A 27,519-nucleotide genomic window follows, 5' to 3' on the forward strand; every position below is an offset into this window, starting at 1 on the left:
ACCTAAGTTATTAAATTAAATAAAAATCTTTAAAAAAAATGTAAATGTCTAATAATAATAAATATTTAATAATAAAATAATCTAAAGTATATTATTAGTCGTAGATTTCGTAATTATTACACTAGCAGTTATTATAAATATTGCGATAATATTCTATTAGCTGTGTTAACATGGACAATGTCGATGTACGGATATTATCATTTTCGGCGTTAAACTTAGGGGAAGCGAGTTAGTCCGTTAAACCGCACTTGTCGGGTGCGATGTCAAGTTGCTCCTAGATTAGCGTCGACACTGCCTCCCGGAATATTTACATCGGCATACTAAAACTATTCGAGCTATTTCCGATTGTCTTCCAAACTTGCTCTTGGATTTATTGGGCTTTATACTCGGCTAAGCTAATTTGAAGTTTCATTTGTATCTTAGGGCAAGAGTCAAGACTTAACGCGAAATTAATGTTAAAATGCGATACGTTTTTGCCATTTTGACAAACAGGGCCGTAGAACGAATTTAGGATGCTCCATGAATATTGTATGGTTAAAATATGTGTGTTATAGAATTTCATAATTCTTTTTTGCCGTGTTTTATTATTTATTGAGCAATAATAAATATTAATGTCAGAAAATGAATATCAAAGATGTCTTATGAGGTAGGTCTTCATGTGCCAAAAGCTTAGACTAACCTTCTGCAAAGGGGACATATTATTCGGTTTATTAATTGACTTAACAAAATACATAGGTTTTTCATTCATAACAGACCTTTTTCATTGTTGTAGTTATATTATTTGTTAGTGCCTATAGTAGTTAGTAAATTTCTTGCATTTTTTATTATGTAATTTCATATATTTGTTTTTTTTTTGTGTTTTGTCTGTAAAATATATTATGTAATATACTTTACTAGTTCACTCGTGTCAAATTAGGGTCACCTGTTAAGGCAGGAGTGTTTTTATAAATAAATAAAGTATTTTTATTATTGCTTTAATAAGTTTACAGTAATAGCAATGCAGTAATGTTTTCCATAAAACACTGTACGCTTTGATCATACGCTAATCTTTAAAAGGAATTAAACATACCAACTTCGAAAACATGGCTTTGCCACAGCGCCTCTGCAACTTGATTGGTGGTTATTTCAAATAAATCTTATGTTATCCTGACCGTATGGGGACATTCGTAAGTTTTTATTCAGTACTGGTGTTAATAGCCTGATACAATAGGAAATGTAAATGTCATTTACATGCGGTGTGTCGAGTAGCTCGCGGTGTGACAGCTGCGCGGAATGTCGACGGAATTTCATTTCGTTAGGCGCAGGCTGGGCGCATTCCTGCGGTCGGCCGTAGAGCCCGCGGAGCCCGTATACGGACCGTCATTCTGTGCCATAGTTTTGTACAATGATTGTATTATCCCTTCATTTAGGCGAAGCGAGATTTAAACATTTAGTTTACTATCTTTATTTAATGCTTATTTATTTATATTCATTAGAGCGATGAGGTTTCTTGTCGACTATGTATGCATGAAACGACCATTTCCCGTTAAATATACTTTAAAATTAAAAAAAATATTAACAACATGACCACCATTTGTTATATCAGGTACGAATTTTAAGTCTTATTATTAAAAAAAAGACTAGTTTTACAATAAACAATTCGTGGCCATAATAATAGTTGCGGACGGCTTGCAACATAAAGCTTACAATTTATAACTTTACAAAGATTACTAAAAAAATCAATAAAACCTAAGAAAGTATTAACAGTATATCATTTCTGTAATCGGATCCCATTTCCAGTGTTATAATGCATATTTAATAAATTAAAATGCCTTAGGGCGGTATGCATACATGTTACAAGCTAACTTAATCGTTTAAAAGTCGACGCGTATAAGTGATGTAAAAGTCTTATACAATATTAAAACGGGTAAAAGGAACATGTAACCAGATTGAGCAGTAATCGTCTCAGTCTCAAATCCATTAGCCGTCGTAGCTATTATAATATTCAAAAAGAGCAGGGTTTTAACGTAAACCCGTGTAGCGATCGGAACCGCGTCGTATTAGATAATATTTAAACCAGTGTTCTTGGTATTGTATGGAGCGTCGAGACGGCAGCTGCGCCGTAATATTGTGTTATACTTATCGAATTTGCATGTTTTTACTGAATAAAATTCCTTTGGAACAGTCGAGATCAAAGGGCGGGCGAAAGTGATTTCGCACTGAGTTAGTTCAACAAGATTCAGTTTCGCCCCTCCTATACCGCTCCTGAATAATTTTCATCTAATAAGGAAAATTGTAAATAGGCCTTTTGATATTTCATACGGCCGTCTAAATTTTATATTCATTACACTGATGACATAAGAATACGATTAAAGGAATCTTATTTGCTCAGATATTTAGTTTGACGTGAAATGGCGGTTTTTAAATGATGCTAATGAAAATAATTTCGCTGAAGATGTCGGCTATGTGAAGTGTGAACATAGGTACCACTTGCTTGTGCGGTGAAGGAAAACATCGTGAGGAAACCGGCTTGCCTTCGACCCAAAAAGTCATCGCTTGTTATCAGGCACATTAGGATGATTACCTACTTCTAATCTGAGGCGTAGACTTAATATTTTGTAGAGCCAATGTTTTTTTATACAGTATTTAGTAATTAAGTAAAAGTAAATTAATACGCTTATTTCTACTCTATGTAAATCAAAATACAGGAGCGTTTGACGCCAATTTTACACCTCAACCATTACACCGTTGAGCATGGCTCGAAAAAACGATATTTAGGCATAGTGATAGACGATAAGTGTATTGTGTAAGTCACGCTTAAGTTCATAATTTAGAGCGCGTATTGCACGATGCCTCTTCTGTGCTGATCTTACGGCGTAGAACCTTGAATGCTGACAGAGGCTTATGTCCATAAAACTGGAAGCCTTCGAGATCTGGGTTTATAGACGGTCGTTTAAAATATCTTGGACAGACCGCAATGGAAATACAAACGTGCTGGACAGAATTCAGAAGAAACTTGGGTGAAAGAAACTTCAATATTTTGGACACGTTTTATGTAATACGAAAAAATCGAGCTCCTTCGACTAATCATATAAGGCAAAGTGGCAGGTAGAAGATCTGGCCGCAGACGCACGTCTAGGTTGAAGAATCTTAGACAATTGGTCAAAGTAATGACTTACTGATTGTCTAAGATTACCTAATGAAAAATTTAAGTAGCACGACGATCGCAATCCTTCGAAAGGAGATGGCATACGATTCTTATTCTCGTATAAGAGTAAGAATTATTGGCTAATAATCATTAAAATTAATATTGCATTACCTTTTATAAAAACATGTCTAAATCATAAGCAAATAAGGTCAGAAATTAAGCAGCCTCTATTTTTCTTGTCTACGCTTAAAATAAACCTACTTTAAAATTAATATATAAGAGATTAGAAGCGTATCCATTTGAATAATCCTATTCGCGTTACATTTTACGCCAATAAATATTGGACTACGAAATAAATTTAAGAAAACAGTTCTTACACGTATCTTTCGTTTGATGTCGCTGGATGAGCTTGGACAGCTCTACCTGTAAGAGTATTATTCCCGGAGTACGGCAGGGTTTTTATATATTTCAGAATAGGTAAAATAGGGTATAAAATTGATTGGTCAAGTAATGTTATTACAGTCAAAACCGCTTACGACATTGTTTAGAACAACATACCGGTTCGGTTATATTAACAAAAATCAAAGGTCTGAATGACACAGTGAGTCAATTCTGCAAAACCCCTTCATCTTTTAGTCGATATCAACTCCGGGGAAATTAATACAGATTATATAACTTTTTCTACATCTGTGATACTTTTTGACATTCAACACCTCTAAGTCAACGTGACACACAATGTAAAGCACGCGAAACGTCGAAAAATGTTTAAATTATGTAAAATAATTATAAGTATATATATAGCTTCAATCCGTTGAAAAGGTAAAGGTTTCCTTAACTTAAAATCTTGTTTGAGTGATTAAGAGTTGATACGAAGACCGAAGCCCGTCTCTTTTAATCAAATCAAATCAAAAATAATTTATTCAAATAGGTAACATAATGTATACTTACTTACTTACTATGAACGTCAAAAAAAAGGAAATATACATTAAATGAATCTAATTTTACATTTACTGCCAGTTCTCAAATCAAGGACGTAGAACGGAAGAGAAGAACTGGCAATAAACTCTCCGCCACTCTTTTTAATCGCCAAGTTTTTTTTACACAATATTTGTAAGGAGCTGCAACCATTACACCATGTTCCATATGACATCTTGAGTAATAAAGAATAACAAAATAAATTAAAAACAATACTACGAACAAATCATCTTCTTAACACTGAATAAACTAAATTATTCTTAAAGCGATTTGTCCGTGAAATTGTTCCTTAAGAACTACGAATACTCTCGTTGTCTGTATTTGTTTTGTGTATTTTTCAAAGTTAGTTTAGGTCTCTACTGTACTTTTGTTTGACGGTATTTTCAACACAGAGAATATTATCAAACGAACGGATAATTATACAATTCATGTTTTCTTGTAGTATTACATATTTCGCTTTGAAGGCAAAGAATAATTAATTACTGTCGGACACAGATAAATTCCGTTGTTAACTATATATTACAAGTACTCATATATTCAAGTTCTATTAGTATCTCGCTTGTTGGAAAAGGTAGGTAGTTGTTTCTGAGAAATGGAAGCTTAATTCGGAGCTAATTGGAGTGTGGCTCGTGTTTACATTTGAATTCATCGTATTAAACTTGCAATATGATTATAGTCTGTGTGGAATTATTATCGGGAGACTTTCAGAATGCCAATATGAGTGCATTGTTTCTCTCGCGTAATGCCCTTAATTATTAGCTATTCAGCACGAATTTACTATTCATGCGGTATGGGAATTTTGTATGAGGCATATTTTAATTAATTGTTACCAACTAAACAGACTTGGAGTTTGGTTTAGTATCACAATTTAAATACAAAAGGAAGTAATGATGACTTCTTCTAGTTGCCCCATTCTTTAAATATACAATTATACAAAAAAACATCAGACTTAATTTGATTGGATCATTCTACAATTACTGTAATACAGTCAAAACCGTTTATGACAACATCGTTTAGAACAACATACTGGTACAATCAAAATGACAGGTCTGAATTCTATTGTATTAGGTGCTTAATAACAATGTCATCGGCTGTTATGACTATCGGTTTTTACGACCAAATATAAGTAGTCCCTTGTATGTCGTTATAACAGATTTTGACTATATGTTTATCCCCTATTTTAAAACCTATGCAGAGTCTACACCTTAAGGTGACTGAAATGAATGATTCCTCACAGTTTCAATTTGAAATTTAATATTTTATTAAAAACATTGTAATCATAGTTCAAGTACTTGTATTTTTTTAAATACGACACTGCTCAAGCTAAAATCAATTTAGTTTTATAAATAAGTGATTTTACTTTTATTCAATAATGACCAATTAGCAATAATATTACGCAGAAATGAGAAACATTTCAATAAAATATGTATAAATCACAAAGTATCGAATGTGGCGCTAAGAAGCCACATGATACCTCACATATTTAAATCCCCAATTAATTGCTACTTACAAGGCACATGATCAAAGAAAGTTTCATAAGCGTCAAAAGAGCAAAATAAATATTTATTGTGAATATCGATTTCAAATAAAATTGCAGCCTTTTATAACGAGGTGACATTTCCCCTTTTCCGCTTCTCGACATTGAGAATTTATCCACCGAAATAAGGAGATAACGAACCTAATGGCAGACGCGAGAAATATACGAGACGCCGCGATTGGCTTCGGAATTTCAGTGAATCGGCATCGAAAAGGCGTTGCTTGTGTCAGCTAAATCACTACAGTACAAACATATGCACTTAAAACTATAACATACGTTTAATTGTAAACATAAACATTTATATTCCATAAAAGTAGATTTTTAATGGCACAATGCTTTTTGTTTCGGGTTTTGACGTAATGACATATAGTACGTTCTGAATAATATAATTTTGACATTTGCTAGCTAGTTTGACATAGCTAACTGTGCAGTTGTAAATGATAATTTTTAGGTGCCATAAAGAATGTATTATTTCAAATAACTAGTTAATTTTTACAATAAACCAACGTTTTAATGTGACTAGTTACAGCCCTTTGCGAAACGTTAATTTTTACTTATTTAACAATGTATATAGTAGTTTCAATACATCTTGTGTTCTAGGTACTAGTTTGCTTCTTGTAAGAGGGTGGAGCCTCGGCCCACCCCCTCGATACAAGCCATGTCATACTACAAGATCTCCACATACATTATAATATTGAATTTTATAACCAGGACAAGATATTGTTGACTTGGAATATTGAAACATTGTGTGCTTGTTAAACATTGTTTAGTATCATTTGTTTGTGAACAATAAACGTAATATCTTTAAGGAAAAATAACGAATATTTGTATAAAATCGTCGACTACCTTTTGGATTACGGGTAATAATTAAATAGATTGGCCATTACTGTAATACACGACTGGTAATAAGACGCTTTGTACTGCTTTTTAAGGCAATTTACCTTCAGGGTTAATCTGATCCTTCAAAAAAGAAGATATATTCTTGCGCATACAACTAATTTCACAGATCCATGTATGAAGAAATAAAGATGATTTTACTAGCATATAACATTAAATGTCGCACTTTGTAGAATATTATCTACTAATACTAGAAAAATATATCCTGGAATTATTTCTCCTTTTTGGCTAAATAAGTGGGAGTACGATTAGTATAATTAGTTTACATAGATGAAACTATATTCATAAAGGTATTATAAAACATATATATAATATATAATTTAAGTTATAGAACTAAAAATTAATGCTAATCTTACATACCAATAAATAAACCTGTAAAATCATTTGAATTGAAATATCAACCATTATGAAAATTTAAATATGAAGCTACATTCCTGCTGTACAAATTAATAATTTAAAATGTGTTCTTTGTTCACAGATTCTTCTACCTATATCACTTCTCGTTCTACGCGTACCACTATCGGTTTAACGGGCAGTACAGTAGCTTGGCACTGGTTACTTCATGGCTCTTTATACAGGTATTTTTTTCTTTTTCCGAGGTATAATGCAACCGAAGTTAGTTTATAAAGTATAAACTGAAATGTTTCCGGGGAAAGAATGTAGAGGTAGTCACAGAGTGCTGTTTGGGATTGTGTGATCATTTGGGGTACTTCAAATACTTTAGTAGTATATGGATATGTTGTAAGATTTTCGTTCTTCATAGTTAGGCACAGTATTACAAGTTGTTACTAATTTTAATTTACTGAAACACATGTACGTAAAGATATTGTGAAATATGTGTTTTTAACATCATTATTTTATATTATAAATCATTTTCGTTGTGAATGTAACGATCTGTGTACTTGCACGAACAATACTAACGGATCTATTCAATACTTCGTAACACTTGCACCAACAATACTTCAAGTATTTTTATATTATAACTTATCTTTGCCTATTGAAATCATTAGTATTATATTACGTAGAAACACAAACATGAGATGTATTTGCCCTGACCACTTTGATGTCGGTCAGTGCCGACCCGCAGGCGCCCGAGTTGCATCTACTTGTTGATAAAATGTTTGCTTATCACGATATTAGCTTTGTGATGCAATATTAATAAAACACAGCGGTCTTTATTAATATTTTAAATTTATTGAATAAAATAATTTTTATAACATTGCTTTTCGCGTGAGATAGTCGTTGATCATGTCGAGTAAAGATTTTTAATGAGATTTAGATAGGCCATTGTTCTCAATTTAAAAATACAATGTGCCAACTGGACCCAAATAATTTTTATAAATAATATAATAATAACAAAGGTTTAAAAATGTTGTAGCTTTATTTAAATTTAATAAAAATATTAAAGTGACAAATAACAAACGATAAAATTATAAATACCTTTATAACTGCGACATTATTAACTGTCAAACTAATAATTAATTAATTCTATAATCTATCAAAAATAATTAAAAACGTTAGATTTTGACCGTTAGTATACATTTTACAATATTATGAGACAGATTGTAGTCTCATTAAATATTTTAAGTGATGTACCTATCCATAATAATTACATATGTGTGGGGCAAATACATACACTACAGTATCAACATTATTTATCGACTTGTGTAAGAATAGTTATATATGACAGCATTTAAAAGTACTTATAATATATATATTATACAATCATTTATCTGTAAATATAAACGAAAGACATACGTAAGTAATACATATCTAATTAATTACAGTTATTATTTCTAATTAAAGCTTAAGAAACAATTGTAACAGATCGTTATAGGCAGGAAGTGATTAGAGAGTATAACGTACGTTTGGTCCCGGATGTAGGCTTCGCTTAGACTAGCTGTGTCAATATCCGGTCTACATGAGCCTATTAATATAATTATAAATCTTACACGTGGCATTTTTATCTTATGATTTTACTAAGATAAAAATGTGTATTAAAAATGGTTAATAGTCTGATACAACTGGAAACATTTTGCGGATAATTAATCAGTCTACCCACAGATGTACAGTAAATTTATTAAACATATTCTGCCAAATGCATCTTAATAGAAGGGGAAAAATACGAACATTTTTTTTAATGTTCATAATCTAACAAAAATGCGGTGGACTGAATTTCATATGATTTGACGGACTAAATCATATTGCAATAATTAATGTATTATTTGAATAACTGTAAATTTAAATACACATTCAGAAAGGGTTTAAATATTGAATATGGTGAGTATCAGTAAATGGCCGTACACAAATATAATTGTCACAGTTAAATGGCGTAATATTATGATCGGTTTCTATATTTTATCCGAACCCCAAGGCCCGTTGTGTCCTTCCCCCGGGCGTGCGTGTGACAGATATTGTATTCATTTTAAAGGAGAATTTACTAAATGCTCGACTAATCCACGAATTTCCCTACTTCAGACTATACTTGGTTAGTTATGAATAATTTTATAGTGAATTAGGGGCCTATTCTCACGGATAGACTTCTTTCTATTTGTGAAATAGATAGATAGATTGGCACGCTTATCCACTAAGTTATCCAATCGACATATATTTGTAAATATTTGCGTTTAACTTAAAATATATTTTCTAAATGTTTCATATTTAGATTTAATTTTAAAATACGACGAAAGTATTAAAACAAACAGTTAATAACCAATTGATTTACCTAATGTATGTGATGGATATTCAAGGAGAACAATTTTTTGGTATACGAAGCAACCTTTGAAGGCTGCATATAATAATAATAGTACGATTAATATAATAATAATACCAAATATACATTTAGTTGATATGTTTTTAACATTTTTTATTTTATAACAATGTATGAGGCTTATTTATAAATAACTCATCTACATTAAACGAATTAAATCATTATTTGATGATTAGCATAAATAAAATTCAATTCTCTTCTATCAACATACCTGTTTTTTTTTTAATTTCACTGAGTTATGAATATTAAATCATAAAAACTCAAGTATTTCCGAACCAATTCGACTTAGGGTCCCTCAAAAAAAAGAGCGAACCAATTCTTAATAGGCCGGCAACGCACTCGCGAGCCTTTGGCATCCAGAGTGTCCATGGGTGGCGTTATCACTTAACATCAGGTCAGCCTCCTGCCCGTTTGCACCTGTTCTGTAAAAAAAAGAGATAAAATTTTCCAGTAATGAGATAGCTAAGCTAACAGTTAGCTTTTTTAATATATCGCTACAAATGTGAAGGATGTTTTGATAAACTTAATTGAATTTTTTTCATGCTATAATAATTTGAGTGTAAATTTTGTAAAGCGCTCGGAGGCTGAGAGGCTCTGTCGGATTACAGCGGGGAGACGTCGAAAAACAAGAAGGCTCTACGGAATGCAAAGTGGGGGCTTATCTCATAATCATCGAGCGTGTCAACTTATTAATAAAAATCATATTTCATGAGGTCTCGCTCCGGGCCGGCGACGCGACGGGCATCATAAAATTTGCTTTCAACTTGCTCGCTGTATTTTAAAGTCGACAAGCTTTATTGAATCCCTGAATATTCTAAGTTAATTTTCAGTTTTTAGTACAGATGTTAAATTCAAATTTTAAAAATTTAAAACTTTCCTTTTCTCGTATGCACTGTATAATTCATAAAACATTGTATAAATTGTAGTTAGCTAATTCAGCAATGTAATGCGTGGTAAACAATTTAATATTTTTCTATTATTCACTTGTATATTATATTAACGGTAATATATATTAATTTTCCTATAGCCGTATCCTATCAAATAGCCTATCATAGTTGATGATTTGGTAAACTTTGGGTCACAGATGTGTCTAAACTAAATATAGATTTTTTTTAAACAGATAGAGATCATATCTTACAGCTATTAAACAATGTCTGAAGTCATAAGAGTCATAAGAGACATCCCAGCTGAAAACAGTTTTATTAGAAAATTCAATTGTGGTTTTTAGTATTTTTCCGTAATTAATATACATGTTTCACACAGTTTAAACCATACAACGAACAACAATTTTTCTATAAATTCAGTCATCAATACTATTTAAGCTATTTTTTTATATGCGAAAAATATTTTTAGGAAATGCATTATTACACTGTTAATGAAACTAAAGTTTTGTAGAAGTTGAGTAGTTTTCGGTTGAGGTCCTAAGTCAACATTTAGGTTTGTTCCTAATCTTCTAAAATTACCACAAATTGCTGTTAAACTTAAAACAAACATTTTCAGAGGCTTATCGTGTATGATCCTATATATCTATGTTTTCCCTCATCAAAACTGTTGAACCGATTATGATAGAGATTAAGAAAATATTTTTTGTTTCACGAATTTGCGGCGTAAATATTTGAATATAATATCGACCAGTTTAAAGTTTAACGGATACATTAGAAAACAGATTGTAATTAGATACTTCAAATATTTAATTGACCTTTGATTCCTTGAATAACACGCTAACTAACTATATTGAACTGTTGATGACAGAATGTTTTACGTATGTTTCCATGAATGGCAAGGATGATTTATTCAAAGTCAAAATAAATTTGTTTTTGTATGAATTCACGGATTCCTTAAATTAATGAAATCGTTATCGTTATGTTGAATATTAAATTGTAAAAAAATATTGTGAAGCCACACATACATATAACATATAATACAGCAGTTGACCAATCACAATCAAGGAAAACGTTTCATGATTTCTGTTTACCTTCAAACAAACAAAAGTTCTTTTAAAAACAAATGCGAAAGATTTGGCAAAGATTTGGAAGTATTTAAAATATTATATATACATTGCCGTTAAATAAATATAAGAAATTCAAACAAGACATCCGTTTAAGAATTATCGCAGCATCTTTCATAATCGTAGGATTTAAAAATCTTTTATTAATGTATCTAACAGGGGTTGATGTAAATCTCAAAGGCCGTTTTAATGGACGCATAAAGGGCACGATTTCTGTCCATTAAATACCTTTTAAACGTTTGATCCTTTTTTATATTCGCTACGTTTTGATACAACGGGCAGATTTCGGTCATGTTAATTAACCGTGTTGACAAAGCTATTTTTTTTATTTTTTTTATTTATTTATTTGGTGCACAAAACACATTATAATCTTTACAAAAATAAACTTAAAACTAATAGTTATGAACAGGATTCTAATGTAAAACCATGTGCACACTGCAAAATTAATGTTACATCAATAAAAGGCTCATAACTAACAAAGGTAACATAGTAAAAAAAAAAAAACAATAATAATAATAATAATAAGTTCCTCGACACCAATTTAACGTAACGTTAACCAGGACCACAAGGGTCAGCACTTAACCTACGATGGAGGATGTCTTTAACGACACTAATGAATTTATTGATGTTGCGACAGAATATGTCCACAAGTAAGTGGTTGCTCTTTGCCATCTCGTTATATTGACGAGCCATCCTGGTCAAAGGGTTGTAAAAAGAGATGTTATTCTTATAAGTTTGAAGGGAAAATAAATTGACTTCGTTAGCTCTACGGGCACTAAATCTAATGTTAAGGCTAATGTGAGCTAGTAGTTCGGGAGAGTCTATAATGGAGTGGGTGATTTTGTAAAGGTAAACTAAGTCGAAGACTATGCGTCTGGATTCTAATGGTTGAACTTTAAATTTCAGGAGTCTATCGCAATAATTTAAGTTAGACCGGCCAGGTTTTATACGATAACATAAAATTCTGAGAAATTTCCTCTGAATTCGTTCAATATCGTCAATGTGCACCTTATAATTCGGCGACCATATAGGACTACCGTATTCTAATATACTTCTTACGAGGCTGAAGTATAAGTACAAGGTGCTACGAGGATTTTTAAAACCTTTTGTGGATCTAAGAATAAAACCCAGTAGATGGTTTGCTTTAGACGTGATGTGACTATAGTGGGCACGGAATGAAAGCTTGTCATCGAACAGGATACCTAGGTCTTTTGCAACATCTGATCTGTTAACTAATTGACCATCTATGACGTAGTTCCATACGATTTTGTTTCGTTTATTAGTAAACGATATGACAAAACACTTGTCTATATTTAAATACATGTAGTTCGTCTTGCACCATTGTGATACGGTATTGATATCACGCTGTAATGTTAAGCAGTCATCTAAATTAGTAATAGAAGTAAATATTTTTAAGTCATCTGCATATAAGAGACAATTGCAGGACAGTTGTTGAATAAGGTCATTAATAAAAACTACGAAGAATAATGGCCCTAAGTGGGAACCCTGAGGTACTCCCGATGTAACTGCGATAGGTGCAGAGATGAAGCCCTTTAACGCAACCAACTGAGTTCTAGAGTCTAGGTATGAGCAGATCCATCTATATAAACTGCCGTGGATACCATGTGACGCTAACTTATGACAGAGCAGATGGTGATTTACTTTGTCAAAAGCCTTAGAGAAGTCAGTGTAAACAGAGTCAACTTGGCCACCTGTGGCAAACACTTGACAGAGATAGTTTTTGTATTCCAGAAGGTTAGTGACCGTAGACCTGTTTCTAACAAAACCATGTTGCTTGTCTGAAAGAACAGGCTTAAAATGACTGAACAGATGAGTATACATCACTGACTCAAATAATTTAGCAGCGCAAGATAAAATACTTATCGGTCTATAGTTTTTACAATTGGACTTATCACCACTTTTATAAATAGGTATTATGTGGGCAGTTTTCCAGCGCTTAGGAAACACACCACTAGTTAACGATTTATTAAAGAGAACACATAATGGAATGGACAACTCCTTTCCGCAACTTTTTATGAAAATAGGAGGCAGAAGGTCAGGACCTGCCCCTTTGTTAATATCCAAACTATCTATTTTACGTTTGATATCTGTTACCGTAATAGAAAAGCCAGATAATATATTAAAATACGTGTTATTTACAGCACCAGATTGGTCAGTGTATATAGTTTTATTAGTTTTATCGTCAAAAACTGAACCAAAGTATCGCGAAAAAAGGTCACATATCCCCTGACCGTCTGTCTCAGAAGTATTATCAAGTGTCATGGTGTGAGGCACTGAAATATGGCCTTTACGATTATTCACAAATCTCCAAAATGATTTTATGTCCTTGACCAACGAGTCCTCGATGGATGCGATATACTTGTCGTAACAAATCTTGGTAAGAAATTTGCATCTCTCCCTCAGCAAAGAGAAAACGTCGTAATCGCGGGGATTCCCAAACCTCTTAAACCGTTTATGATATAAGTTTTTTTCTTTATTACATTTAATTAAGGATTTGCTGTACCAGACTGGATAAGATGAGAATTTGCTACAACAACTTGGTGTATTTCTTGATATTATTTCAAATAAAAGCTCATAAAAAGCTTCGGTGCACTCATCAATACAAGGGGACGATAAGATTTCGGACCAGTTCACAGACTGGAGTTCAGATTTAATGTTTTCAAAATTACATTTAGCAAAATTAAGCCGTTTAATGTTAGCGCGTTGAAGCCCTTTAGAAATCTGAATCGGAGAAAGAGTAATCAAAATTGCGGGATGATTTTTATCTAACAAACTTAATGCAAGTGTTTCATTGACACTTATACAATCTATATTAGAAAGCACCAAATCCAACAAGCGAGCGTTTGCATTTGTGATAAAGTTATGCTGTTTTAGATTACACAGTGACATTAATTCATTTAGTAGAAGGAGCTTCTTACTCGGGTTAGGGGAAATTGACAGAGAGGGATTAATCGAATCAGAGTAATCAGGTGTGTTAAAATCACCAATTAATAAGAAATTATCCAAAGGGAAACGATTAAGAAGTAAATTTTGGCAATGGCTATAAAAGAGTTCAAGCTTGTTAATTCTAATATCAGGAGGCAAATAGCAAACACATAAATTTATGCGAGAAGTGTCACGTGCTTCAGGAATAAGAGTAACCCAGACATCCTCCATATCACTATCCCACGATGCTTGACGGATGACCTGGTATTTTTTATGGACGGCGAGTAAAACTCCACCTCCCTCGGTTTTAGCACTGGAGGAATCCGCACGATCTCGTCTGAAGAGATTGTAACGGGCGTCAACAACTTCGCCATCGAAAACACTCATATTTAAGTTCGTTTCCGTCAAGCATATAATATCGAAGTTAGAATTTAACAGATTTAAAGAAAATTGAGTTAACTTGCTACGAATTCTGTTTACATTTTGATAAAATATATTAATCATTGTGGAAATAACGTGTGATTCAGTATATAAAAACAAAAATTGATCAAGTAACTTACTAAGCAATGATAAACAAACAAATTAGTAGTAGTAATAACAATTAAGACAATTTAGTGAAGGAATCATGACTTTTAATTAGAATGGCCGGGCTTGATTCATCCTTACGAACATAAATTTGGCCATATCGCACCCAAACAAACCTGTAGTTCTTGTCAGTAGAAAATTTACGTGCCGCATGGTGTAACTCTTTAGCTTCAGGAGACAAATGTTCAGACAAGTATATCCTGCTCGACGACGAGCCGCCAATACCAATATCGGTAGTAGATAGTTTGGTGTCAGGGTGGGACTTATTGAAGCGAGTCAACGCAGACAAGAGTGTATCACGCTGACGCTGCGTTGAGAGGGTAACTAGTATGTTTCGCGGCCTTTTGGAGTTTGAGTCCATCTTTGATTGATTTATATGCTATCTAGAAGCGTGATTCAGCAGTACTTTGTTTCTCAATACAAATTATTATAAACGTTATTAAATAGTTGTTTACTAACGTTTGCACAAAGGTTTATTTTTAAGAGCCTACGTGAACAGGCGTGAGAGAGTCAACAAATTTGGGCCATCTTGAAAGTAGTTTGGAAGTCCAGTACACTAGATACTGTTCTTGCCGGCTCGCCATCTGCATAATAGAAATGCCGTGTTTTTCCGACGTATCGTCTAGGATTTATAATCATATACATTCTATAGACTATTGTAAATAAACTTGATATAATAATTTGTTATGCCTTTTAAATAAATTCGTATATTTGTAGACAGGTTCGTTTTTCGATCAAATCGTATAAACAAAATACATGTTTAAAACTGACTGAAGATATTTTATTGATCCAAGTATTCGTGTGAAGCTGTTACGATGAAACGCGACAAAAATACAGAGATCAAAAAATATAATTTGAAATAAAAGTTAACGTGGAGCGGTCACAAGTTTCTTAATTAAAACTTAGGTCAGGCCACGCTGGGGAGAGATCTTTGACCCACAAATAAATAAACGAGCACTCGGCACTGTCACGATTCATCTATTTGTCTAAAAGAGTTTATTTCTACAGGCGTGTCTGGTGTCTCGTAATGACATTGATTGAAAATTACTTCTTATATATAAATGTAATTATGGGTGTATGAAGGAAACGAAAATTTATTATAGTTAAATAAATGCTGTGTGTGAAATATTCATTTTAGTCTGGAGTTGTTGGCCATGTATGATCAAGCGACTAATCACATTCTTAGACGTAAAATAGAGCCTACTACCTTTTTTTAAATGTCTCTGAAGGTTAAAGTAACCAATTGAACTTTTCACTGTGTTAATGACTTACTATGAAGTTAGCGATTATCTAGTTGATAAAAGGGCCTGGGACTAGTGCTAGGCAGCCTACTTCTAATTTATTTACTATATTTGTTTTAAAATAAGTGTAGTTTGATGATTCGCCCTTCTCTCGGCTTAAGCCCTCTGTCTTCTTTGCCGATGAGTAGGGATGCCTACAGGTTCAAATTTAATGACGTGGCATAAGTGATACCTTGATAATCTTATGTTCCAAAATAAACATATTTTAATATTTTTTTATTATACTAAATCAAAATTAATTTGTTCGCAGCACTCCATGTTATACTTCTTCCACCACTACGAACTGCCGGTGATACTACAGCAGGCTCAACTTCAGCAACTGTTATTGCGTACCCATCATGGCACGTTAGGTGGGATGATGGGCTTGGCTAGTATAGCGGCTCTGGCCAGCGGGACTGCGTACCACGATGCCCCAGGAACCGGCACTCAAGCGACACCCCCAACTACTCAATCTACGACCCAAACTGTACAAAACACAGTACAGTCTACCACCCAAACTTCTCCCTCTGTATCTACAGTGCAAACTAATACCACACATACAGGAGATGTTATTTTCACCCGAAGCGTAACAGAAACAAACGCTGCGGGTACAAACACTCCATCGACTAATACTGAAGACAGAGCCGTGGCCACTTCTGATCCACCACTAAACACGCTTAAAAAATCTAGCACTTCCGATGAAGGCATCAAGATAGAAGAAATCAAAAGAAAAGCATCTAATAGCGACATTCAAATAATACACAACGAAAATAGTGTAAGCCTTTTGGATAATGCTAAAAATGTAACTCCAGGTTCTAATGAGCCAAGTGAAAACTTTGGCTCCGTAGAATCTCCGAGTTTGACTCTTGATCGTCGACGCAAATTCGATGCGCCCGCAACTAATGACCCGGTTTTACCGGATGTAACTACAAGAGTCGCTCCCAGAGCTTCGCCTGAGGCTGACGATCTTATTTAGCATCATTAAAAGCTTTGTAATCGTATTTAACAGCGACTTCACTTATGATACAAAAAGTCATGCAGAGTAATAGGGTACTTATAACAGTTAGGGATATGGATTAAGTTGTCATTGAAATGCGTTTTTTTCTCAATTCATGTTTATGAAATTCTGACGCAACTTTGCTGTTGCAGAAAGATGATGTTGATGTACGGAAAATTATTATAATTTAAAAAAAGAATTGATTTTTAATGTATGAAACAGCTTAATTTTAACGAAAATTCTCATTAACAAAACTTGCTTTAACATATTGATAAAGCTCAATAGTTAAGAAATGTCGAAGTTGGAAAATCATTTGGTTTTATGAGTTCATTTGATAGCATTGAGTTGTATTGAGCGGGTGTGCGTAATTTTTTTATTAAATTTAATTTATCATGTGGTTTAATATCTAGAATAAATAGAGTCATATCCAATAAAAACTCCACGAATGTGTCCGATAAATAATTTAGCTCAATACTGCTCATTGCTTAGGTCCGTATTTCAAAACGTAACGAGTACGTTGATTGGTCAAGACAACATTAAAATCAAATTTCGTGTAGACAAAATGGTAGCATTATTTTGAAATAAAAGACGTTAGTTATTGAAAATATTTTTATTTTGACAACTAGTTGACAGTTCTTTGGTTGACGTTTTGGAAAATGGACCTTTCGATTATTATTTTTATTAAGGTGATGTAAAGAGTTAACGGCAAGGTGATTGTAGTATAAGACTACACAGCAAGTGTAAATAGATTTTAATGTTTAATTGTTTCTATTGTGTCAAATAACACAGTATAGGAACAGTAGCAGCGAGTAAAACGCTTGAAGATGCGTAATTCGGCGCCTACTAAATACTAGATTTTTTGTACCCCTACAATTTGCCATAATTTCTTTCAATGGTTAGACTTTCATAGTAAATAGAGCTAGGATGCGTATTTTATACTAAACATTTTAATTTAGCATTTGCTAATGTAAATATCTGTTGTTGTACAATAATAGTACTAAGAAACCAATCCCAATTCAATTTTAGTTTAATTTAAAGATTTTCAACACTTGATTACTACATCTCAATTCGCCATATGGAGTCTAACAATAGTCTCTTGTGCATAATATGAAAAATTTGTGATCGACTTTAGTAGATACAGCGAATCAGTATATCAGTAGATATAACCAGATTTTGTAGGCGCTGAGGCGTTTTGTGTCATGGTACTGTTGGGAATTATGTTCTCATAATCTACGATTAGATTGCGTTCATTCATTTAGTTATTAGTTATTGCATTAAATAAGTTTTCATACAAATGTATTTTTATTATGTGCTAAGGCCCACTTTTATTTATTCTGTATTGAGGGAAGGAAATAAAATTCATTTTCATTCGAGTCTGGTTTATTTATACTTTCCTAATGTCTTACTATTAATATACATATTAAAATAGTTAACAGAAACTTTATATTAAGACATATATCATAATTGCGGACTGAGTGCTGAGCACATTACGGTACTTATATACAGCTTAGTACTTATGTACAGCTATGTGACCTGCTTCTAAGCAGTGGTCAAATAGCTTCACCGTGCTATTATCATCCTTAAGGACATGGATTCGATGCTTTTGATTCGATATTTCTCCTATGTAATAATCGCTCTTACTGTAAAGGAAAACATCGTGAGGAAACCAGAAATCTCAAATCCATAGATTGGTTGTTACATGTCTGACAAGAGAGAAGGATGATTACTTGTGAAACAAAATATATAGATCATAAGCCAAGAACGATATAGGATTTTAGCGCCCCAGTGAAATTATTATTATTACTGTCATAATTAATAAGCAAAACACAACCTTGGATCTTATAAACTTTGACCAATTTATCCATACACAATAATTGTCAAATTCTAAAGACATATTTTCTTATAGGTTTCTGTAATGTGTATCGGCTAATTGTTCATTATCATAATGGATATTATTAGTTTAACATTAAAAATTTAAAATACTATTGCAACAAGGATTATCTCATACTTAGTATAGCAGCCCATAGACGCGAAGTAGCTAGTCTAGTAGTTTCTTTGAACAATATAATAATAATAAAGCCCGTTTAATTTCCAATCATGACAAAAAGATAATATACAGATAACAATTTACACAATATTTTATTTTATTATGAAATTTAACAGATTATACAATTAATAAAAGTTGCTTGAAAAGAAAAGTGAAGTAAAATAAGAAACACAACAAGTAGTGTTCTATTTTTAAAAGTTTAATTTTATTACTACATAGTTAGGTAAGTAATATAATATATTTGTATTACAAATTTGGAGTACAATAATAACATTTAAACATTACGTGCTGCTGTAGATTCTTGGGTTCGATGTTTCCCGTGGACCTTGGCGTTTACTGGAGCGAGTACCTGAGAAAGTAATTTTAAATTTAAAAATAATTTAATTTTAATTAGTTTAACTGCCTCTTGTAAATAGCGGTATACATGCTGCAGGTACCTGCTGCCATCTCTGTGAGAGGAAGGTATCATACTAGTACTGTAAAGGTCATATGGAAGCATGTCGTCAGCCGTTAAATGCGGATAGAAAATTAAATTAAAGTTTTCAAATAATAAACTGAAAGTCTCAAAAATTTTTACCTGGACTGTTCCCTCAATCGATATGACTTGTTTCCGAGAATTTTATGGACAAACATACTCGTCCACTTACGAAACGTACATACTTGGAAACCTAAGTAGATCATGATAATGGATTGTATAATATTAATCTAATACTCAAATATTATACAATTCCAATATCATAGAATTTAAATAATAAAATGTTTGAATAGAAGTCGGTTAAAAACATATAGGTCATAAAATTTAATTAATTAATAATTTTTTTTTTTTTATAAACTCCTACAGATATTCAAGATTATTTAATTTTATTGAAATATCAGAGTGCAAATTGTATTAAGACTTAGTAAAACATTTTTTTATTGAATATGTTCGTATGTTCGTTCTATGAAGCAGTAGCCCGTTTAATTCTTCGTTCTTTGAATCTTCTGTAGTTTTCGAAGAATATCTCCTTGTCAGCTACGTGTATTCTCAAGCAATAACATCTCGTAATGTGTGTTAATTCCCCAAGAATACGCGTGACCTTCAAGTCAGATTTTTCTTTCTTCTGTGCAGTCTTCTTTCAGGTTAATTGGGAAACCTAATACTGTGCTGCGTGCCTTAATGCGTACAACATACAAAAAAAAATTTAGTAGTAATATTAATTAGCTTAACGAATTTCAATTTACATATTTATTTACATTTTATACATGATAACAGTTTCATTTATGTTTCGCACTTTATGCTATTTAAACTATTGTGATCTCAAAAAGGGAATCGCACGCGAAGAAAGTCGTGCGGTCTTATCCAGTTATTACATTTTATTACAAACAACATTTTGATACCTCAGTAGACTTATATATCGATGATTAGTACCATACCAACGGTAATTATAATCCGGCCTACTAATGTGGATACCCCTAAATATGACACAAATCAATATTTGCGAGTACTTATCTATAAATTGTCATCCGAGCATGACCGGGTTTGATCGACGCGAGGAGGGCAGCGGGGCTAATCGCCGAACCACGTGCCGTGTCACGTACCATCCCATCGTCACATCCGGGAACATAATCCGGCATCCGGACATCCGGATACAGACTGCATCGCCCGGATTTAACTGCGAACGAAACAGACGGCTGATTGTCGAGATTAAACGGTAAGTCTACGGTGTTTTAGCGAGCTTTGCCGTTGTTTGCTACACGTATTCTCTGTGCAGGTTGCACAGTATTTTGAGGGATTAACCGAGGCCGACTGATAAATTGAATATATCACAATTAAAGCCTTAGTAAAAGGCATTCCTACCTTTGTGCTTTTTGTTGTTTGTGTAAATTAAAACGTATTGTCTGATAATAATGGTGGAAGGTGTTAATATTCAAAACATCTTATGCCGACGTTTGACATAAGTTGTTTTAAGTTTTAAATAATTATTCAAATCCATTGAATAATTATTATCATCATAATTATTATAATATTGCAGTGAAATAAAATTTCATAGTGAACTTAACCGGAAAGTAGATTTGTCATCTATTTAAGGGCTCGATTTCTCTTCCAAATATCAAACGCAAGATTTTATCCATAACGGTTTATCTTCATCTTTGATGTCGGTAAGCTTTGTAGTCCTCTCGTCAATCGTAACCTGTAAAGATATAATAACGGTTAGACATCTAAATAAAGTAAATATTCAACAAATAGCTGATTGCGATGAATTCAAAATGATTAATATATTACTGAAGAATCGGATAATATTAGATACATAAAAGCATTGATATTTACTTAACTTTTGTTTTTAAATTATATTAAACAGACATATACAATAAAATGTATATATGGTAAGATAAACAGTATTTTTGCGTTTCACGACTGTCAGATAGCGCGATTCGTCATGAAAAGTGAAGTTTCTTATTTGGAACTTTTATCTTCCGAATAATTTATCTGTTGCATAGCTATTTGGTACTTTATCCATACATTGTGAAACAGGCCCTCAGGGCAAGTCTCGAATTTGGATTTGGAAGATTAGAAAATTTTGATATTTCCAATTCTATTTACTTTTTTTATAGTCTTAAGAAAAATTAATGTTATTTAATGTAACGAAGCTTATATAAATTAAAAAAAATACAATAATTAAATGCCTGAAATGTATAATGCAAAAACATAAAATATATGTTTGATGTCGTAATACCATCGCTACATTCACAGTCGGCTTAGTGCTACCCGGAGCACTACTAATCCTGTAAATCGCATATGTTGATTGTCTTATTCTCAAGGCATTGTTTTCATTACTTTGTAAATAGATGAATATTATAATGTGCCGGTCCCATAACAAAAGAGGTATTGGAAAACTTTATTCTTTTACTATGATATGGTCCATTTTAGTATAGCTTTCGATAATAAGTGTCAATTATATACATTAGCGTATTATAATAGATTCATAATCATAGTGATCTTAAGTAAAAGTTTTTGGACTTTAACCATTTACTATAATCTGTACACTACTGATATGTATAAGAAATTTAATTATCATGATTAATTAAATATAAATCTTCATGAAATATCTATAAACTACAACAATAAAAACAAAAGTATCTTTTACCTATAAAACGTGTAATAAAACAAAATATATTGTCCATTCAGAACGAACGCCACGTGTAAATAGTTTCGTCGATTTTTTATTACAACAGATGAAAAAGTATTCTGATTCATAAGTTGATTCATTTAAACTCCGCATTTGGTAGCTAATTTTAAATAATGATACAAAAAGCTTTGTCGTTTGTCTGACTATTCATCCTGGGGCGTGCGGTTGCACAAAAGCAAAATTAATTTCAAAATACACCGAAAGAAATTAACTTTCATCCCGCGAATGGGGAAAAGGTGAAAGTTTGAAACAAGGGAACACTCGGAAAGACTTAAAAATAATAAAGAGGACGTAAATGCTGTTCGCGTTGGGGACAATCCCCCGTTACATAAATTTGTGTTTTGTGGCTGTGTGAAGCTGGCATTGGCTTTATTCATAACGAAATATTTCATTATGACCTTTAACATACGTCCTTTGAGGTATTTTAGATCCGAGTAATAAAATTAATCGTTTTATTCAAGTATTATGTCGCACACTAACATGTTGATTTGCTGCTAATTGACTGCTATGGTTACATTAATACACTGTGGTTTTCTAATGTAACATTTTGTGATATACCTACCATATTATTTTGTAAAAAATAAGAAAAAAAAGTAATAGGTATATGTAAATTTGCAACTTTTCAAAGGTTTAGTATATTTTTTTTAATCTTTAAAAATGAACTCATAAGTTCGTTGGTATAAACCCACAAAGAGCAGCCATCGTAACCCATGGACACCAATCTTAAGTGGGTGTGTTGCCGGCCTTTGAGGTGAGAGTAAACTCTCACTTTGAATAGTTGGAGGTGGTACCTCTCACGACGACGACATTTTAAAAATATTAAAAATCCCTACCTCAACACAATGAAACCATTTTATTAATTCACAAGACTTAAACAATCACTTAAATCATCCAAATGAAATGTTAATTAAGTTTCGAGTCTAAGTAATAAGCGATCATTTTTCTCAGGCGCTAAGCAGACTCGTATTTCAGACATTTTAATTTTCCGAGACGCCCCGCCTCCCAACGGAGCGCTTAAGTAGTCTACGACATTACAGACTAATTTTTATATGCCTTTTTACAAGATCCAAGGATAATCGAACTGCCAATCTGGATATTGAACAAAGGGGCTTCTAGAGAGAGGTAAAACTAATAGAAACTTCATAAAATGTAGAAGCTTTTGCAACAATTTTGATATCCGCATGCAGGAAATTAAACATGTTTTATTATTATATAAAACCCCGGTACTCAATATCAGTCAAACATTACTTTTGTCATATTAATGAACCTTAAAATTTATTTAAGCTTAAAACAAACACAAATTGTCTAGTAGTTGTCAAATTGTTTGAGTAATCAATACATTTTTTTCTATATTGGTAAACTGGCCATGTACATACATATGTGTATCTACTTTAAAATAGAGACATATTTAACCCCTTCTATTACAAGTTGTTGGCCTATTGGCTTCAGCGTGCGACTCTCATACCTGAGGTCGTACGTTCGATCCCGGGCTGTGCACCAATGGATTTTCTTTCTATGTGCGCATTTAACAATTTCTCGAACGGTGAAGGAAAAACATCCTGAGGAAACCGACATATCTTAGACCCAAAAAGTCGACGACGTGTGTCAGGCACTGGAGGCTGATCACATACTTGCCTATTAGATTTAAAAATGATAATGAAACAGATTCAGAAATCTGAGGAAAGACCTAAGGAGGTTGTAGCGCCACTGATTTATTTATTTATTACAAGAACTAACTTAAGAAGATTGGACCTTTAAGCTACCAGTGTTAAATTATTAAAATTAATGTGCTCTATTATTTTCCACAGTTCGGTTTTAGAATGGCGGGTTCATCCGATGTCCCGCGGTTGATTAACATTTTAATTAGCTGTCCCCTGCCAACTCACTTCGCAAAGCTACCAGACTGCAGCCACCTGCAGTCTTTTGCAGATTTCACAATGCACGCTTATAAATCGCTATTTGTTTTCTGAGACAGTTTGTTCATGAATCTTAGTTTATGTAACGCTTTCGATGACATTCAGGACCTTTTTGAACTTATACATTGTTGTGATGTTTAAGAAATCTATAATGTTTAATTCTATAGAATAAAGTGAACTTTTAAGAAACTACAGTCGTTATAAATCGATGATACCTTAATTGTTCGGCGAGACAGTTTGTACGGATCATTAATCCGACTAAAGTCAATTAAAATTGGTCCCCAACATGTTCTACGAAGCCGAAAACTCATCTGTCGACTGTCACTAAACATCAAAGGGTTAAAATAATCCCACCATAAATGAATTCGTTAATTACACTAGTGTTGATTTTCTTAGAGCACCCGAGGGAATGCTTCTCATTTACCTATCAACAAATTAAACTTGGTACGGCATCGTATCGGCTTCCCCGCGTGAAAATAATTTATACTCTAAGTGTAAGTGTGTATGAGTAATACCATAAGTGATTACACTATTCCTTGGATATGATATTAACCTAGTATTTGTACTTCGCTAATTAAAATTCTAGGCTCCAAATGTGATTTTATCCCATTCGGTGTCGAGACCCTTGGTGGACCCATTTTAGGAGAAAATCAATAAGGTTAGTCGACACCACAGGAGACCGAAGAGCTAGCAGCTTCTACGGACAAGAATTACACCAGCTATTCAAAGGGGAACGCTGCCAGTATCTTCAAAACCTTGCCTAAAGGGACTCCTTTTAATGATATACTTTAGTTATTACATTTTAAGGTTAGTTATAATATTAGAATTAACAGAGAATAGATATTAAAGTTTTAAGAAAATATTAAGGTTAGGTTTTATTAGGGATTGTTTTAGGTTAATATTTTTTGTTTGAATCCATAAGGTTGAATAATGTCAGATAATATTTGATTCCTGTTAACTTAGTGATTGGTGAGAGGTTTGTCACTATAGAGGACACGACCATACCATGTGTTAATTCTGTAATTAAAAACAAAATGCTATTTGCCTATATCTAGATTGCTCAGCAAAATTCAGTTTGAGCCTAATCTACCTATTATCGGTGTGTCATGATCACTTCAGTAATATGAAGATAATAACATATTTCCCAAATAACTTCAAACATAATTATCTCCCTCGATTTCCCCTAAAATTGGCGATTCCCTCGGCGGGCCCGATATTGCTCCGGCAAATTTCTTGTGCCAACAGGACTATCGATATTATGAGGGTCATTGTTTGCTTATCTCATTACGACCAGATTGATTTCATCGCTCTTCGTTAATATATCGTTAAGAATTTAATAAAGATATTATTAAGAAATGTTACATCATAAATCAACTTATTATTACAATCAAATTACTTCCGCACCCCAAAATTAATGTATATTAAAACGTTCTGTGTCCAAATTACAAAAAAACTTAAGAATTCCGTCTCCGATTTGATCGCATCTTTTAATAAATTTAATAACAGCCCTAAAGTCATTTGAATTCACACACGTAATTTAAAAATCGGTTTAACTCCATTAAGCTAAGCCATTCCACTGGAGCTAACATGCAGAATGCATATTAAAGGCAATGCAATTGAACGAAGCTGTCAAGCCGGCGATAAATATAAAATATTCTCGATGCAGGAACCGCCGGGTGCATACAAAGTGGGCCGACTTAACGACAAATGATTTTTAAAATTACGCTTTTAGATGTAAATCAATAAGGTAGATATTGTATTACGTTGTTAAACGAGCTAGTTGGCCGTAATAGCAATTCGTAAATGAAACGCTATTCATACATTAAGTTTAAGATATAATATGTAATCTTTGGAAATCATTCATTCGAAAATAACTATTATACACTGAAAGAGCAATGTTGGCTATAGCGTGCGAATCTCACTCCTCAGTTTGTAGGTTCGATTCCTCGTGCTTGACAATTGACTTTCTGTCTATCTGCACATTTGAAAACGTTGTAACGCCACTGATTTTTTATATTATATATTATTTTTACGTTTTATACAGTTGGAATTATTAATGTATAAATTTGATTTCTCGGTCCTTATACGGAGAGCTTCAAATATCATTTAAATGTATTATCCGTGACATTTCTGACAAAAGATCTTAACTTTTGGAAGCTTATTAATACTAAACAATATATTAACTTACTAACAACAAATAATTAAATACGAATCAAAATAAGCACAAATGCTTGTCAAATAAATGTCAGTACTTGATAAGTTCAAGACGAAAAATGACAAGTAATTTCGCCAGGCGGCAGCGTCCTGATGAAATTAAACAACACAAAATAGCAAAATTCGTAATCCATCAACTCCTGAGAGATCAGCCGGCAAATTTTAATTCGGAATGAAGCTCTTAAGGGTGCGGTTTATTGGTGGGGCAAAGCTAATGTTTCGCGTGACTCGACTGCCGAGATATGATTTTAATTTTAACTCCTCCAACTCGGCTGTCTTCCGTTTGACGAAAAAGAATTTTGTAAATAGATCAGGATGACTTGTAAATGGATTCCTGTATAATTTATACCCATGCTTATAATTATTTAAATTAATTAACACCAAGGACGATACATTCAGATTGATCAATTATAAAAAAGGCCGCACAGTCAGCCATATGATGTAGTAATAATATGAACAGTTCAGGATGGGACGCTTGTTGTTATTATAATAATATGAATAGTTAATTATAATTGTTGTCAAATCTTATCTAAAGACTCTCACATTAATTATAGATATATATTAATCACTTAAAGGTAACCTGCCTTCAAAAATGTAATCACCTTCCCCTTGAAAGCTTTACACGCCAGTGATCTATAACTTCTAGGAAGGCGATTAAATAGTTTGATAGCCAAGGCGTAATAATTTTTTGAATACGTCACGGTGGTTTCAAAATGTATGCATGTGCCACCACCACATGTGGTACCACAGAAATATACTTCTTTGTACTTTTCCTTGTTGTTGTTTTTATCTTTTTTTATGTTGTTTTCGTTGTGTGGTGTAACTGTTAATAGTCTGTGAAAAAAGATTTATTATAGGTATATTAATGTTTCTGTGTATTATGTTGTAAGTTTAAACAGAAATCAAGATTCTATAACCATATAATAATTTGCAAAGTGTTAGTAGTTAAGTTTGAGTGTTAAAGTTGTCCATAGATGCGTTCACAAACTTCTGATACTTCACATAACGCATGTTCGATTCAAGGCAAATTAGTTTTTTTCATTCAATCAATTA

The 27,519-nt window shown here is 32.9% G+C and overlaps 1 protein-coding gene across 1 annotated transcript in view; it reads left to right on the forward strand.

Moving 5' to 3' along the window:
* Positions 1 to 18,495, forward strand: part of LOC110991541 (membralin) — a 98,990-nt gene extending 80,495 nt beyond the window's left edge. Inside the window, exons 10-11 of the mRNA XM_022256919.2 lie at positions 7,015 to 7,114; positions 16,397 to 18,495. Coding sequence (XP_022112611.1) covers positions 7,015 to 7,114; positions 16,397 to 17,101 — 805 coding nt within the window. The 3' untranslated portion in view covers positions 17,102 to 18,495. The remainder of the gene's footprint in view (positions 1 to 7,014; positions 7,115 to 16,396) is intronic.
* The last annotated feature ends 9,024 nt before the right edge of the window (positions 18,496 to 27,519 follow it).

The sequence above is a fragment of the Pieris rapae genome, chromosome 3 (genome assembly GCF_905147795.1).
Source record: "Pieris rapae chromosome 3, ilPieRapa1.1, whole genome shotgun sequence".
Lineage (NCBI taxonomy): Eukaryota > Metazoa > Arthropoda > Insecta > Lepidoptera > Pieridae > Pieris > Pieris rapae.